This window comes from Leptopilina boulardi, unplaced genomic scaffold (assembly GCF_019393585.1).
Source record: "Leptopilina boulardi isolate dan_hultmark-lab unplaced genomic scaffold, ZJU_Lbou_2.1 LbouV2_303, whole genome shotgun sequence".
NCBI classification, from domain to species: domain Eukaryota; kingdom Metazoa; phylum Arthropoda; class Insecta; order Hymenoptera; family Figitidae; genus Leptopilina; species Leptopilina boulardi.
Window position 1 is genome coordinate 775352 of NW_026137867.1, and position 18304 is coordinate 793655.

At 32.3% G+C, this 18304-nt stretch overlaps 1 protein-coding gene across 7 annotated transcripts in view; it reads left to right on the forward strand.

Annotated features, from left to right (window-relative positions):
• The window catches only part of LOC127282969 (filamin-A), a 45149-nt gene that overhangs the window by 17542 nt on the left and 9303 nt on the right, over positions 1-18304 (forward strand). For 3 of the 7 annotated variants that reach the window (XM_051307575.1, XM_051307582.1, XM_051307576.1), the window contains 2 exons: positions 1609-1747; positions 5858-6077. In XM_051307575.1, the coding sequence (XP_051163532.1) occupies positions 1609-1747; positions 5858-6077 (359 nt within the window). Of the gene's footprint in view, positions 1-1608; positions 1748-1944; positions 2102-5070; positions 5316-5549; positions 5652-5857; positions 6078-18304 lie in introns of those variants that run through there. The other 4 variants (XM_051307578.1, XM_051307579.1, XM_051307580.1 and 1 more) reach the window with 4 other exon arrangements.

Sequence of the window (18304 nt, forward strand, 5' to 3'; positions counted from 1 at the left end):
ATTATTCGTATCTTGAACCTAGTTTTCATCTAATTCAATAAAAAAAAATTTATTTTCATCTATAGTTAAATGAGGAATTTCATTAAATTACAAAATATATTTTTTTAAAACAAATTTTTGTTTAAAAATATTATTTAATAGTACAAAATACATTTATTATTATTTTCAATCAAACTAATTATTTATCAATCATGAATTAAATTCTTCAATTATCGAGAAATGATAATTGAATCTTTCGCGTCGTTACAGATCTTTTTTTTCTGTTTTCAGAATAGTTTACACTTCGTAATGTTAAGAATTTTTATTATATAATAAAACTTATATAGGAAAACAGTTTTTTTTTTATCGTTGTTTACAGATCGTAATATTTCTGGAATGTAGTTTGTATAACGTAGCTTGATATGTTAGAGGTGATCTAAATTTGTATTAAATAAAACAGGGAGAGCCTTAACCAAGTATTTATAGCATTTCGAAAAATTCGACGTGACTTTTCTAGCGACTAAGTAACTATATGATTTCAGATCGCACGACATCGAAAACGTGCTCCTACGCGTGAAAAACTATTATTAACACAATAATGTTTTCGTATAACTATTCATTCCATTCTCTCGATTTTTTTTTGTTACACACTGTCAGTAATTGAAAACAAAAGTTCTACGCTCTATTTTCGCAAATTTGATCCCCGTAGAATTTATTAGTAGTTCCTTGAATAAATTCTTGCAATTTTTCAAATTCTCAAGTTTTTACATTAAATATATAAAGGAATAATTTTAATTTGTGATATTTTAAAAATTATTCTTTTCTTGATTTAAAGAGAAGAAATTCTTTTTTTCTAAAAAAAAAATGTATTTATTTTTAGTAGTAGGTAATCCTTTAAACCTCTAAAAAAAGTACATGGGATTCTATTAATGGTGACATTTCTCTCATCACAGTTAAATGCCCTCCACCTTAAAGTTATTTTTATTCTGTATTTTTCTTTATTTTACTCATACCCTTAATCAGTTTCTCAGTTAAAAATGGATATTTATCTACAGTAACGTAATCAAGACTCCCCATTTTATGGTTTTCGAGAGAAGGACCGAAGTCTTTCGTCATGAACAGCTTCTCACAACGACGTATGTTGAAGTAAATGGAAAAAGTAATTCTTTTTCTATTAACGTATCCGGCTTGAATTTTTATCACTTTACTAATATCCTTAAAAAAAAACTCCTTTTTCTTTAAACAAAAAAATTAAATATATAGTCTAATGCTGAATTCAAATTAATTTTAAAAATATTTTGTTTCTTTATAATTCTTGAAAAATCAATTAATTTTAATGTCAACGTTTTAATGGAATTCAAAAAAATAGTTTATTAATAATTTGGATCGGTTTTTAGACAACAGATCAAAATGCACGCCCCTATTTCTTTATTTTTATAAATATTTATATCCGTAAATCCTTTTTGCTTTGTATTTTTATAAAAGTTTTAAATTTACTTTGTGTAATTATTTATTACCCTGTTTTAGAACATTATTTCTGTAAATTTGTTCCCCTATTTTAATTTCTGTTATTTATTTATAGTTCTATTATTTATTTCTCTATTATAACAATTTATTTTCCCGTTACAGTGAAGATGTTGATATTGACATTCAAGATAATGGAGATGGAACAGTCGATATTTATTATACAGTAGCGGATGCTGGTGAATATACTTTGAGTATCAAATTTGGTGGTCAACCAATTCCAGAAGGATTCTACACTTTTACGGTAAGCAATTATTATCATTTTTAAAAAACATAACTACGTCGTTCGTCGCAGAATTTCAACAATTTTTTTTTCACGCATCCGGAAGGAGAAAATATTTTTGAAAAAAATAGAAAGAAAATTAGAAGAAGAGAGGAAACGACAATTTTCATGGGTCTCAGCTTTCCTCTGATGGTACACTCGTATCATCTTCTTCGTCGACGATCATCTTGGTAGGTGGGGGAGTGAAGTGTAGCTAACTATAGAGACAACACGTTTAACGTTGAGGACATTGTCGCGAACCCTCCGACGACACAGTTCACTCCGAAAGCTCATCGTGATCGCGTCAACCAATTCCAATGCATTATCTTTAAACAAGTAAGTGGTCATCGTCATCGTGATTCTGCTTTTATAACGCCATCGTCATCACCATCGTCATCTTTCTCTCTCTCTCTCTCTCTATCTCTCGACATCCCTCCTCGAAGAGCGCCATCCGCGAAAGACTTCTGCCAAAATTCGTAACATCAAGAGCCTCTTCACTGGATACCTCCCACCCGTATTTTAATCTCTCTTCTTATTCGCTACTCGACTCCATCTCTTTTCCACTTTTATCAACGAAATCTTACCGTGAAGTTTCTGGCACTTTAACCCCCTATTTCCGGTTGAGAGACGAGACACTTTTTGGGAGGTTCTTTCCGGTCGTTAACTGCAATTGTATATTTTTCTTGTGTTTTGGATGGAGCAATAATAATTATCCGAAGAGATCGTTTTCAGTGCTAGATCTTTCTAGAATTATTTTTATTTCTAATTATTTTCTTTTCTATTTTATTTCCATATTTATATTTTTGATCAAGTTTGATTTAAACGAACTCTATTGATCTGTAAGTAGGGATTTTTCCAAAAAAAAATTGAATTTTTTTTTGAAAATTTTTTGATGAATGAATTTTTTCCCTTGGAACTCAAATTTTTAATTCGAGATTTTCTTTCATTTTCTTTTGTATTAGAATTTTTCCTCAACTGGACACTTTGATCCTCAATATGTTGGTTGCAGTAAACTTTCTTTACGGCTGATTAAAAAAAAATTTTTTTTATCAATTCCTTGAATTGTAATTGAGTGTATTATTATTTTTCGCCTTTCATTGTTTTTGAAGTAAAAATAGTATAGTTGCAATTTCGTTCTATCATATTTTTGCAAGGGATGATAAGTTTGGCCTAATACTTTCTTAAGAGATCCTTAACTTTGTATAGATAGAAATATGGAATGAAAAATATGATAAATATCAGTATAAATTACATTTTACAGTCGTTAGCCCGGTGGAGTTGCTCAAATTATAATTAGAAATGAAAGATAGCTTGTCAGATTGAATCTTGGAATTACACAGCAGCAAGTGGAAGATGTCCACTTTCGACCGGCATTTAAGTAGTGAAAATTAATAAGGTCAGGCGCTAATATGCATTATTGACTTCTTTGGATGAAACCTCTTTTGTAAAATTCATTTTTTTTTTTTTTTTTAATTATTTTTTACAACAATTATTTAACGCCAGACGTTTATTTCAATAATATACTTTACACAAGAAAATTAATATAATTAATATTTTAAAGTCTCAGAATTTGAGTATACAATATTTTGATAATTGAAAATTAATTAAATTTCTTTATGAATCTATTGTGAAATATAATCCACGACTTGGAATCAAGTGGAATAAAACTACATAGTGTGGAGGATCTTCTAGACTATTTTGAGTGCCAGTCAAGTTTTCCCAAATTTATAAGCAAGTTCCACTAGTGAGCGTGGGTGGACGAAGACGGGTGGCGAATTAATGCCATTGGTTAAATTAAACGTAGTACCTCGATTTACAACAGCGATTTTATGCCATAATAATTTTTTTCCTACTATTTAGATATTACGATTGGCTTCTATCTTTTCACCGATATATGTTTTTTTTAAACTAATATTTAATTTCCAGTTTTAAAAATAATTGAAATATAATTGAAATATTTACAAAAAAAAAACAAATTTTAATTAATAAGATTTTGTTCTATTGAATTTTAAAAATATTTTCTTTCAGTTTCATATTTTTCTATAATCATTTATTTCCTATTTAAACAAAAATTCAAGTTTAAAGACTAAAATTGAAAATTTTTAAAAATATTAAAATAACAGTTAATTTATCATGGTTTGTTCGCACATATTTCAAAATTAGAGTTTAGAGGAAGTGTCAACCTGCAAAATGTACACAAGCCAAAATGACAGCTAACTCAAAGAAGCGTCACTTTCAAATTAATTATGCAAGAGAAACTATTTAATAATTTTAACACAATTTCTTAACTACACTGAAGAAGAATTTATTTAAAGCTAATAATTAAATGACTATTACCAAATAAATACTTAGTTGAAACAAATAATTATTTAAATCATATCTAAACAGTTTGGAAACAAATACCATTTCATTAAATCATTTAATAGTCATTGAATATAAAATAAATTTTTTCAGCGTAAAAATTTATTTGGTTTAAAAAATTTTAATTATTAATTTAATTATTTCCAATTATTTCAATTACGTATATAAAGTTTATTTCGTATATTATAGCAAACATTGAAAAAAAATTTTGAATGTAAAAATAAGTATGTAATTTTTTTTTTTTTTTTTTGTCTGAAAATTGTGGTTTTTAATTAATTCAAAAAGAGCCGAAAGACGAAACGACAGCTGCACAAACGAGAGATGTGTGACCTACAGTTTAGAGATTTGCATGAGCGACGCGAATTTTCGAAAATAGAAGATGTAGTTGGCGTGATAAAAATAATCAGATTGACTTTTATTGGAGAAACATGATGAACACTCTTTCAATTACTATTATTAATTTTCAATTTTTTTTTTTTGTTAACAATTTTGCACATGGGGCAAAAATAGGTCGGTATTATTTTCATAACAACATTTTTCGTATAACTATTAAAATTCAAAATTTTATTTTTATTGTTTTAAATATTTTTAATTTTTTTAAATTTCTGTTGTAAAAAATAATAATTTGAATTTTAATCGTTATACAAAATATAATTGTTTCATATTGTTTTTATCTAAATATATATTTTAGAAAGAAGATAGAAAAACTATTATTAAAATTGTTAATCCATAAAAAATTATGTTGGATTAAAATTGTTGCAGCTTATTTTAATTTACAATTTTCTGGTACAATTTCTCATAAGATTTGCATCTTCCATATGCTCAATTATTTCTCTTTATAACAGCCTTGACTGGGAGAGCTTTGGAACTATTATAGTATCACTGACGTATTTCGAATTGTTTTCGTGAATTTCATGAGAAGTAAATCTGTTTTGTTATGAGTCTCTGAATGTATAGAAGTGTACCGTTGTTAGTTGATCCCGATTTCTAGCGCTTTTCAGTCGTATTGTTCTTGACATTTTGTTCCTTAAGATAATTTAAAATTGTGTTTCTGTTGTCATTTTAAAATACATTTTTTTTTATTTTATAGTGCTGATTAAAAAAAAAAGTAATGTTTACTTTTAAAATGGATTTTAATTTCTTCTGAAGAAAAAAACAAAGATCCTAAGGGATCATTCAGGTAAATTAGGTACATACCTTCTCTTTGTGTTACTTTTTCCATTGTTTACAAATTAAATTACAATCACCCCTAAAAATATCGCGTAATATGTGAATGGTTACTAATGTGAATTTGAATTGAAGAAAAGAAATTTTTTTCATTTCGAGTGTCGTAAATGTAAAACAAATACGAAAAAGAACGAAACGCAATGTCATGCACGTGTAAACGATTAAGTTAACGTATTTTTGATTAGAGGAAATCCAGCCTCTTAAGATGAATCTGTCAGGTGGGGAAATTGACCACAAAATATTTCTATAAATCAAATTTCCATGTGGCCAAATTTTTCAAGGATTATACAGGAAATAGGTATATTATTTTGGCTGAAAACCAACCACGAAAGACGCAAGTTTCATTTTAATAGATATTTCCTTAAATTCGATAATTTTCTCTCGATTATAGAGTTTAATATATGTTAATTTCTGAATATTATGTGTAGATGAAGAAGAATGATAACAAGAAAGTAAAATATTATTGAAATATATTTTAATTTGTTTGTTTTTAATTATTTACAGGCATCAGAGGAATACAGAGAGCAAAGCACCCACAAAACTCATCGAGCGAAAAAAACTAAACAAAGTCAAGAACAACGCGTCGTCGAACAACACAGTTCAAGTGTCCAGGAGAGCGTTAGCGTCACAAAACGTAGTACTACAAAAGATTCATCTCAAAAAAAATTCAACGTTGTTCGACTTAATAACATCCCTCTACCTTCCACTAGTGGCAAAGTGACATGTAAGTATTTTTCAAAATTTATTTTCATATTTCAACGCACATTTCCATCTGAAAATCCGCATAGTTTTTTCATGATTCATTTGAAAATAGTACAAATCCAATAAACCTGTATATATAAGCGGAAGAAAACAGGTCACTGATCTAGAAAGTCTAGTTCAAATGAAATTTAATGAACCACGTGTGCGAACAGAATTTAATAATTTCGATTTTCTTCTCGCCCCAAGTGGCATGTATTTAATAAAAAACGTTTAGATTTAAAACCATTTAACTGATCGTAAAATTTTTGGACAAAGGCCTCACGCCAAAAACGTGGTAACTTACATATACATATGGGTGACAAACATACTTATAACTACTTTTACACGAACGATGGTGTCGGAAGCGACGTGATATTAATATTGGGTGATTAAGTGGCCACGGATGCGCACTTGTGGTTGGCCAAAAACTGAACTTTAGAGCCCCGAGGACAATCCAAAAAAAGATCAAACTACCCACACAGCCCCTTACCCCTTTACATCAGATGAAACCTCATCTTTCATTTATCACCATTTCGACAGTCCAGTGACTATTTAATAGCTTCATAATTTTTGAGTAATGGTAATCATTATCCAGATTTTTCTCATAATTTACAGTTAAAGAAGTGCTTATTTCACAAGGCTGCAAGTGCCAAGAAAACACGTTTATTCATCAACTCAATAATGATTTAAGAGTTCTTAAAATTAACATCGACTTAAAACCATATCTAATTAATTATTTCAAAGAGATACAACAGCCTTTGAAGGTATATCAAAACAATTAACTCGAAAATTTAAAAAACTACAAAATTTAAATTGAACTAGCTCAGCATCCCCTGGACCAATCAAAAAGTGCCCAATACATTTTTTGTTCGAGACTTTTTGCTCAATTTTTTGGCATTATTCCCGAGACATTATCTCGCAAATTTTATTTTTTGTATTTTTTCCAAAATATTTTTGAGTGTAGCTCAGCATCCGCTGGACCGATCAAAAAGTGCGCCATACATTTTTTGTTCGAAACTTTTTCCCTATTTTATTGGTGGTATTCCAGAGCAGTTATCTCGCAAATTTAATTTTTCGAAAATTTTTCGGAACTTTATTTGACTGTAGCACAGCATCCGCTGGACCAATCAAAAAGTGCGCAATACATTTTTTGTTCAGAACTTTCTTCTAACTACTTTGGCTGTATTCCCGAATAATTATCTCGCGAATTTAATTTTTCGAAAATTTTTCCAAAATATTTTTGAGTGTAGCTCAGCATCCGCTGGACCGATCAAAAAGTGTGCCATTCATTTTTTGTTCGAGACTCCCGGGTTAAGACTTTGGCGGTATTCCCGATTAATTATCTCGCAAATTTAATTTTTCAAAATTTTTAAAAAAATTTATCTGACTGTAGCTCAGCATCCGCTGGACCAATCAAAAAGTGCGCCATACATTTTCTGTACGAAACTTTTTCCCTATTTTTCTGGTGGTATTCCGGAGCAGTTATCTCGCAAATTTAATTTTTCGAAAATTTTTCGGATCTTTATTTGACTGTAGCTCAGCATCCGCTGGACCAATCAAAAAGTGCGCAATACATTTTTTGTTCGTGACTCCCGGGTCAAGACTTTGGCGCTATTCCCGATCAATTATCTCGCAAATTTAATTTTTCAAAATTTTTTAAAAAATTTATCTCAGTGTAGCTCAGCATCCGCTGGACCAATCAAAAAGTGCGCCATACATTTTCTGTACGAAACTTTTTCCCTATTTTTCTGGTGGTATTCCGGAGCAGTTATCTCGCAAATTTAATTTTTCGAAAATTTTTCAGAACTTTATTTGACTGTAGCTCAGCATCCGCTGTACCAATCAAAAAGTGCGCCATACATTTTTTGTTCGAAATTTTTTCCCTATTTTATTGGTGGTATTCCAGAGCAGTTATCTCGCAAATTTAATTTTTCGAAAATTTTTCGGATCTTTATTTGACTGTAGCTCAGCATCCGCTGGACCAATCAAAAAGTGCGCAATACATTTTTTGTTCGTGACTCCCGGGTCAAGACTTTGGCGCTATTCCCGATCAATTATCTCGCAAATTTAATTTTTCAAAATTTTTTAAAAAATTTATCTCAGTGTAGCTCAGCATCCGCTGGACCAATCAAAAAGTGCGCTATACATTTTTTGTTCGTGACTCCCGGGTTAAGACTTTGACGGTATTCCCAATCGATTATCTCGCAAATTTAATTTTTCAAAATTTTTTAAAAAATTTATCTCAGTGTAGCTCAGCATCCGCTGGACTAATCAAAAAGTGCGCCATACATTTTTTGTTCGAGACTCCCGGGTTAAGACTTTGGCGGTATTCCCGATTAATTATCTCGCAAATTTAATTTTTCAAAATTTTTTAAAAAATTTTATGACTGTAGCTCAGCATCCGCTGGACCAATCAAAAAGTGCGCCATACATTTTTTGTTCAGAACTTTCTTCTAACTACTTTGGCTGTATTCCCGAATAATTATCTTGCGAATTTAATTTTTCGAAAATTTTTCTAAAATATTTTTGAGTGTAGCTCAGCATCCGCTGGACCGATCAAAAAGTGCGCCATACATTTTTTGTTTAAGACTCCCGGGTTAAGACTCTGACAGTATTCCCGATCAATTATCTCGCAAATTTGATTTTTCAAAATTTTTTAAAAAATTTATCTCAGTGTAGCTCAGCATCCGCTGGACATATCAAAAAGTGCGCCATACATTTTTTGTTTGAGACTCCCGGATTAAGACTTTGGCGGTATTTCCGATTAATTATCTCGCAAATTTAATTTTTCAAAATTTTTTAAAAAATTTATCTGACTGTAGCTCAGCATCCGCTGGACCAATCAATAAGTGCGCCATACATTTTTTGTTCGAGACTCCCGGGTTAAGACTTTAGCGCTATTCTCGATCAATTATCTCGCAAATTTAATTTTTTAAAATTTTTTAAAAAATTTATCTGAGTGTATCTCAGCATCCGCTGGACCAATCAAAAAGTGCGCTATACATTTTTTGTTCGTGACTCCCGGGTCAAGACTTTGGCGCTATTCCCGATCAATTATCTCGCAAATTTAATTTTTCAAAATTTTTTAAAAAATTTATCTCAGTGTAGCTCAGCATCCGCTGGACCAATCAAAAAGTGCGCCATACATTTTTTTTAGAACTTTCTTCTAACTACTTTGGCTGTATTCCCGAATAATTATCTCGCAAATTTAATTTTTCAAAATTTTTTAAAAAATTTATCTGACTGTAGCTCAGCATCCGCTGGACCAATCAAAAAGTGCGCCATACATTTTTTGTTCGAGACTCCCGGGTTAAGACTTTGGCGGTATTCCCGATTAATTATCTCGCAAATTTAATTTTTCAAAATTTTTTAAAAAATTTTATGACTGTAGCTCAGCATCCGCTGGACCAATCAAAAAGTGGGCCATACATTTTTTGTTCAGAACTTTCTTCTAACTACTTTGGCTGTATTCCCGAATAATTATCTCGCAAATTTAATTTTTCAAAATTTTTTAAAAAATTTATCTGACTGTAGCTCAGCATCCGCTGGACCAATCAAAAAGTGCGCCATACATTTTTTGTTCGAGACTCCCGGGTTAAGACTTTGGCGCTATTCTCGATCAATTATCTCGCAAATTTAATTTTTTAAAATTTTTTAAAAAATTTATCTGAGTGTAGCTCAGCATCCGCTGGACCAATCAAAAAGTGCGCTATACATTTTTTGTTCGTGACTCCCGGGTTAAGACTTTGACGGTATTCCCAATCGATTATCTCGCAAATTTAATTTTTCAAAATTTTTTAAAAAATTTTATGACTGTAGCTCAGCATCCGCTGGACCAATCAAAAAGTGCGCTATACATTTTTTGTTCGTGACTCCCGGGTTAAGACTTTGACGGTATTCCCAATCGATTATCTCGCAAATTTAATTTTTCAAAATTTTTTAAAAAATTTATCTCAGTGTAGCTCAGCATCCGCTGGACTAATCAAAAAGTGCGCCATACATTTTTTGTTCGAGACTCCCGGGTTAAGACTTTGGCGGTATTCCCGATTAATTATCTCGCAAATTTAATTTTTCAAAATTTTTTAAAAAATTTTATGACTGTAGCTCAGCATCCGCTGGATCAATCAAAAAGTGCTCCATACATTTTTTGTTCAGAACTTTCTTCTAACTACTTTGGCTGTATTCCCGAATAATTATCTTGCGAATTTAATTTTTCGAAAATTTTTCTAAAATATTTTTGAGTGTAGCTCAGCATCCGCTGGACCGATCAAAAAGTGCGCCATACATTTTTTGTTTAAGACTCCCGGGTTAAGACTCTGACAGTATTCCCGATCAATTATCTCGCAAATTTGATTTTTCAAAATTTTTTAAAAAATTTATCTCAGTGTAGCTCAGCATCCGCTGGACATATCAAAAAGTGCGCCATACATTTTTTGTTCGAGACTCCCGGGTTAAGACTTTGGCGCTATTCCCGATCAATTATCTCGCAAATTTAATTTTTCAAAATTTTTTAAAAAATTTATCTCAGTGTAGCTCAGCATCCGCTGGACCAATCAAAAAGTGCGCCATACATTTTTTTTAGAACTTTCTTCTAACTACTTTGGCTGTATTCCCGAATAATTATCTCGCAAATTTAATTTTTCAAAATTTTTTAAAAAATTTATCTGACTGTAGCTCAGCATCCGCTGGACCAATCAAAAAGTGCGCCATACATTTTTTGTTCGAGACTCCCGGGTTAAGACTTTGGCGGTATTCCCGATTAATTATCTCGCAAATTTAATTTTTCAAAATTTTTTAAAAAATTTATCTGAGTGTAGCTCAGCATCCGCTGGACCAATCAAAAAGTGCGCTATACATTTTTTGTTCGTGACTCCCGGGTTAAGACTTTGGCGCTATTCCCGATCAATTATCTCGAAAATTTAATTTTTCCAAATTTTTTAAAAAATTTTATGACTGTAGCTCAGCATTCGCTGGACCAATCAAAAAGTGCGCCATACATTTTTTGTTCAGAACTTTTTCCCTATTTTTCTGGTGGTATACCGGAGCGGTTATCTCGCAAATTTAATTTTTCGAAATTTTTTCCAAATTTGTTTTCTACTGTAGCTCAGCATCCGCTGGACCAATCAAAAAGTGCGCCATACGTTTTTTGTTCGCTACTTTTTGCTAAAGACTTTAGCGGTATTCCCGAACGATTATCTCGCAAGTTTAATTTTTCAAAATTTTTTAAAAAATTTATCTGAGTGTAGCTCAGCATCCGTTGGACCAATCAAAAAGTGCGCCATACATTTTTTGTTCAAGACTCCCGGGTTAAGACTTTGGCGCTATTCCCGATCAATTATCTCGAAAATTTAATTTTTCAAAATTTTTTAAAAAATTTTATGACTGTAGCTCAGCATCCGCTGGACCAATCAAAAAGTGCGCCATACATTTTTTGTTCAGAACTTTCTTCTAACTACTTTGGCTGTATTCCCGAATAATTATCTCGCAAATTTAATTTTTCAAAATTTTTTAAAAAATTTATCTGATTGTAGCTCAGCATCCGCTGGACCAATCAAAATGTGCCCTATACATTTTTTGTTCGAGACTCCCGGGTTAAGACTTTGGCGGTATTCCCGATTAATTATCTCGCAAATTTAATTTTTCAAAATTTTTTAAAAAATTTATCTGACTGTAGCTCAGCATCCGCTGGACCAATCAAAAAGTGCGCCATACATTTTTTGTTCGAGACTCCCGGGTTAAGACTTTGGCGCTATTCTCGATCAATTATCTCGCAAATTTAATTTTTTAAAATTTTTTAAAAAATTTATCTGAGTGTAGCTCAGCATCCGCTGGACCAATCAAAAAGTGCGCTATACATTTTTTGTTCGTGACTCCCGGGTTAAGACTTTGGCGCTATTCCCGATCAATTATCTCGAAAATTTAATTTTTCCAAATTTTTTAAAAAATTTTATGACTGTAGCTCAGCATTCGCTGGACCAATCAAAAAGTGCGCCATACGTTTTTTGTTCGAGACTCCCGGGTTAAGACTTTGGCGCTATTCCCGATCAATTATCTCGAAAATTTAATTTTTCCAAATTTTATAAAAAATTTTATGACTGTAGCTCAGCATCCGCTGGACCAATCAAAAAGTGCGCCATACATTTTTTGTTCGAGACTCCCGGGTTAAGACTTTGGCGGTATTCCCGATTAATTATCTCGCAAATTTAATTTTTCAAAATTTTTTAAAAAATTTATCTGACTGTAGCTCAGCATCCGCTGGACCAATCAAAAAGTGCGCTATACATTTTTTGTTCGAGACTCCCGGGTTAAGACTTTGGCGCTATTCTCGATCAATTATCTCGCAAATTTAATTTTTTAAAATTTTTTAAAAAATTTATCTGAGTGTAGCTCAGCATCCGCTGGACCAATCAAAAAGTGCGCTATACATTTTTTGTTCGTGACTCCCGGGTTAAGACTTTGGCGCTATTCTCGATCAATTATCTCGCAAATTTAATTTTTCAAAATTTTTTAAAAAATTTATCTGAGTGTAGATCAGCATCCGCTGGACCAATCAAAAAGTGCGCTATACATTTTTTGTTCGTGACTCCCGGGTCAAGACTTTAGCGCTATTCCCGATCAATTATCTCGTAAATTTAATTTTTTAAAATTTTTTAAAAAATTTATCTCAGTGTAGCTCAGCATCCGCTGGACCAATCAAAAAGTGCGCCATACATTTTTTGTTCGAGACTCCCGGGTTAAGACTTTGGCGCTATTCTCGATCAATTATCTCGCAAATTTAATTTTTTAAAATTTTTTAAACAATTTATCTGAGTGTAGCTCAGCATCCGCTGGACCAATCAAAAAGTGCGCTATACATTTTTTGTTCGTGACTCCCGGGCAAGACTTTGGCGCTCTTCCCGATCAATTATCTCGCAAATTTAATTTTTCAAAATTTTTTAAAAAATTTATCTCAGTGTAGCTTAGCATCCGCTGGACCAACCAAAAAGTGCGCCATACATTTTTTGTTCGAGACTCCCGGGTTAAGACTTTGGCGGTAGTCCCGATTAATTATCTCGCAAATTTAATTTTTCAAAATTTTTTAAAAAATTTATCTCAGTGTAGCTCAGCATCCGCTGGACCAATCAAAAAGTGCGCTATACATTTTTTGTTCGTGACTCCTGGGTTAAGACTTTGACGGTATTCCCAATCGATTATCTCACAAATTTAATTTTTCAAAATTTTTTAAAAAATTTATCTCAGTGTAGCTCAGCATCCGCTGGACCAATCAAAAAGTGCTCCATACATTTTTTGTTCGAGACTCTCGGGTTAAGACTTTGGCGGTATTCCCGATTAATTATCTCGCAAATTTAGTTTTTCAAAATTTTTTAAAAAATTTTATGACTGTAGCTCAGCATCCGCTGGACCAATCAAAAAGTGCGCCATACATTTTTTGTTCAGAACTTTCTTCTAACTACTTTGGCTGTATTCCCGAATAATTATCTTGCGAATTTAATTTTTCGAAAATTTTTCTAAAATATTTTTGAGTGTAGCTCAGCATCCGCTGGACCAATCAAAATGTGCGCAATACATTTTTTGTTCGAGACTCCCGGGTTAAGACTTTGGCGCTATTCCCGATCAATTATCTCGAAAATTTAATTTTTCCAAATTTTTTAAAAAATTTTATGACTGTAGCTCAGCATCCGCTGGACCAATCAAAAAGTGCGCCATACATTTTTTGTTCGAGACTCCCGGGTTAAGACTTTGGCGGTATTCCCGATTAATTATCTCGCAAATTTAATTTTTCAAAATTTTTTAAATAATTTTATGACTGTAGCTCAGCATCCGCTGGACCAATCAAAAAGTGCGCCATACATATTTTGTTCGGATCTTTTTTACTATTTCTTTGGCGGTATTCCCGAACGATTATCTCGCAAATTTAATTTTTCAAAATTTTTTAAAAAATTTATCTCAGTGTAGCTCAGCATCCACTGGACCAATCAAAAAGTGCGCCATACATTTTTTGTTCAGAACTTTCTTCTAATCTCTATAGCGGCATTCCCGAACGATTATCTAGCGAATTTAATTTTTTGAAAATTTTTCGGAAATTTATTTGATTGTAGCTCAGCATCCGCTGTACCAATCAAAATGTGCGCCATACATTTTCTGTACGAAACTTTTTCCCTATTTTTCTGGTGGTATACCGCAGCGGTTATCTGGCAAATTTAATTTTTCTAAATTTTTTAAAAAATTTATCTCAGTGTAGCTCAGCATCCGCTGGACCAATCAAAAAGTGCGCCATACATTTTTTGTTCGAGACTCCCGGGTTAAGACTTTGGCGGTATTCCCGATTAATTATCTCGCAAATTTAATTTTTCTAAATTTTTTCCAAATTTGTTTTCTACTGTAGCTCAGCATCCGCTGGACCAATCAAAAAGTGCGCCATACATTTTTTGTTCGAGACTCCCGAGTTAAGACTTTGGCGCTATTCCCGATCAATTATCTCGCAAATTTAATTTTTCAAAATTTTTTAAAAAATTTATCTCAGTGTAGCTCAGCATCCGCTGGACCAATCAAAAAGTGCGCCATACATTTTTTGTTCAAGACTCCCGGCTTAAGACTTTGGCGCTATTCCCGATCGATTATCTCGCAAATTTAATTTTTCAAAATTTTTTAAAAAATTTATCTCAGTGTAGCTCAGCATCCGCTGCACCAATCAAAAAGTGCGCCATACATTTTTTGTTCGAGACTCCCGGGTTAAGACTTTGGCGGTATTCCCGATTAATTATCTCGCAAATTAAATTTTTCAAAATTTTTTAAAAAATTTTATGACTGTAGCTCAGCATCCGCTGGACCAATCAAAAAGTGCGCCATACATATTTTGTTCGGATCTTTTTTACTATTTCTTTGGCGGTATTCCCGAACGATTATCTCGCAAATTTAATTTTTCTAAATTTTTTCCAAATTTGTTTTCTACTGTAGCTCAGCATCCGCTGCACCAATCAAAAAGTGCGCCATACATTTTTTGTTCGAGACTCCCGAGTTAAGACTTTGGCGCTATTCCCGATCAATTATCTCGCAATTTTAATTTTTCAAAATTTTTTTAAAAATTTATCTCAGTGTAGCTCAGCATCCGCTGGACCAATCAAAAAGTGCGCCATACATTTTTTGTTCGAGACTCCCGGGTTAAGACTTTGGCGGTATTCCCGATTAATTATCTCGCAAATTTAATTTTTCTAAATTTTTTCCAAATTTGTTTTCTACTGTAGCTCAGCATCCGCTGGACCATTCAAAAAGTGCGCCATACATTTTTTGTTCGAGACTCCCGGGTTAAGACTTTGGCGGTATTCCCGATTAATTATCTCGCAAATTTAATTTTTCAAAATTTTTTAAAAAATTTATCTGACTGTAGCTCAGCATCCGCTGGACCAATCAAAAAGTGCGCCATACATTTTCTGTACGAAACTTTTTCCCTATTTTTCTGGTGGTATACCGCAGCGGTTATCTCGCAAATTTAATTTTTCTAAATTTTTTCCAAATTTGTTTTCTACTGTAGCTCAGCATCCGCTGGACCAATCAAAAAGTGCGCCATACATTTTTTGTTCGAGACTCCCGGGTTAAGGCTTTGGCGGTATTCCCGATTAATTATCTCGCAAATTTAATTTTTCAAAATTTTTTAAAAAATTTTATGACTGTAGCTCAGCATCCGCTGGACCAATCAAAAAGTGCGCCATACATATTTTGTTCGGATCTTTTTTACTATTTCTTTGGCGGTATTCCCGAACGATTATCTCGCAAATTTAATTTTTCAAAATTTTTTAAAAAATTTATCTCAGTGTAGCTCAGCATCCACTGGACCAATCAAAAAGTGCGCCATACATTTTTTGTTCAGAACTTTCTTCTAATCTCTATAGCGGCATTCCCGAACGATTATCTAGCGAATTTAATTTTTTGAAAATTTTTCGGAAATTTATTTGATTGTAGCTCAGCATCCGCTGTACCAATCAAAATGTGCGCCATACATTTTCTGTACGAAACTTTTTCCCTATTTTTCTGGTGGTATACCGCAGCGGTTATCTGGCAAATTTAATTTTTCTAAATTTTTTAAAAAATTTATCTCAGTGTAGCTCAGCATCCCCTGGACCAATCAAAAAGTGCGCCATACATTTTTTGTTCGAGACTCCCGGGTTAAGACTTTGGCGGTATTCCCGATTAATTATCTCGCAAATTTAATTTTTCTAAATTTTTTCCAAATTTGTTTTCTACTGTAGCTCAGCATCCGCTGGACCATTCAAAAAGTGCGCCATACATTTTTTGTTCGAGACTCCCGGGTTAAGACTTTGGCGGTATTCCCGATTAATTATCTCGCAAATTTAATTTTTCAAAATTTTTTAAAAAATTTATCTGACTGTAGCTCAGCATCCGCTGGACCAATCAAAAAGTGCGCCATACATTTTCTGTACGAAACTTTTTCCCTATTTTTCTGGTGGTATACCGCAGCGGTTATCTCGCAAATTTAATTTTTGTAAATTTTTTCCAAATTTGTTTTCTACTGTAGCTCAGCATCCGCTGGACCAATCAAAAAGTGCGCCATACATTTTTTGTTCGAGACTCCCGGGTTAAGACTTTGGCGCTATTCCCGATCAATTATCTCGCAAATTTAATTTTTCAAAATTTTTTAAAAAATTTTATGACTGTAGCTCAGCATCCGCTGGACCAATCAAAAAGTGCGCCATACATTTTCTGTACGAAACTTTTTCCCTATTTTTCTGGTGGTATACCGCAGCGGTTATCTCGCAAATTTAATTTTTGTAAATTTTTTCCAAATTTGTTTTCTACTGTAGCTCAGCATCCGCTGGACCAATCAAAAAGTGCGCCATACATTTTTTGTTCGAGACTCCCGGGTTAAGACTTTGGCGGTATTCCCGATTAATTATCTCGCAAATTTAATTTTTCTAAATTTTTTCCAAATTTGTTTTCTACTGTAGCTCAGCATCCGCTGGACCATTCAAAAAGTGCGCCATACATTTTTTGTTCGAGACTCCCGGGTTAAGACTTTGGCGGTATTCCCGATTAATTATCTCGCAAATTTAATTTTTCAAAATTTTTTAAAAAATTTATCTGACTGTAGCTCAGCATCCGCTGGACCAATCAAAAAGTGCGCCATACATTTTCTGTACGAAACTTTTTCCCTATTTTTCTGGTGGTATACCGCAGCGGTTATCTCGCAAATTTAATTTTTGTAAATTTTTTCCAAATTTGTTTTCTACTGTAGCTCAGCATCCGCTGGACCAATCAAAAAGTGCGCCATACATTTTTTGTTCGAGACTCCCGGGTTAAGACTTTGGCGCTATTCCCGATCAATTATCTCGCAAATTTAATTTTTCAAAATTTTTTAAAAAATTTTATGACTGTAGCTCAGCATCCGCTGGACCAATCAAAAAGTGCGCCATACATTTTTTGTTTAAAACTTTTTGACTATTTTATTGATTGTATTCATGACCGATAATCTTGCAAATTTAATTTTTTGTAATTTTTTCCAAATTTGTTTTTTACTGTATCTCAGCATCCGCAGAACCGATCAAGAAGTGCGCCATACATTTTTTGTTTTCGACTCCCGGCGTACACAACTAGATAATTTAAATATCATTTTATTTGGTGACTTCTATATAAAACGTTTAAAGAACATTTTTCTAATATAGGTCGTAAGAATTTATTTAAAGATGGAATAAATGTCTTATGTTGTTTTAAGAAGCTGAAAAAGTAAACTTGAAAAAACGTTTTGAATTTCGAAAGACGTGAAACTGATCATAATTTGATATGTAGATTATTTTTTGAGAAAAGCTCGGAATTATTAGTCACTTCGTGGTTTAATTTTCGTTATATTTTACTTGGCGATTTTTCTTTTTTGACTGTCCGACTTATTAAGCTTTTTCTTGATCGTTACTAATTTTATGAAGCTTTTACATTTTGTATAATTTACTTACAAATTTATCTTATTATTTACAAATAATTTACTATTTTCATTAAAATAAAAGTATAAATTTTTCTAATTTATTAAACCAATAAAATGAAGTTATTCTTTATAAATTAATCTATTTATTACGTTATTTGATTTCTTGAGTATTTATTTAAAATTAATTAAATTAAATTGTAAGTTCAATTCATATTTATGACCGATTTACTAAATGTGAATCATAATTATAAAATGAAACTTAATTTTATTCACGCTCC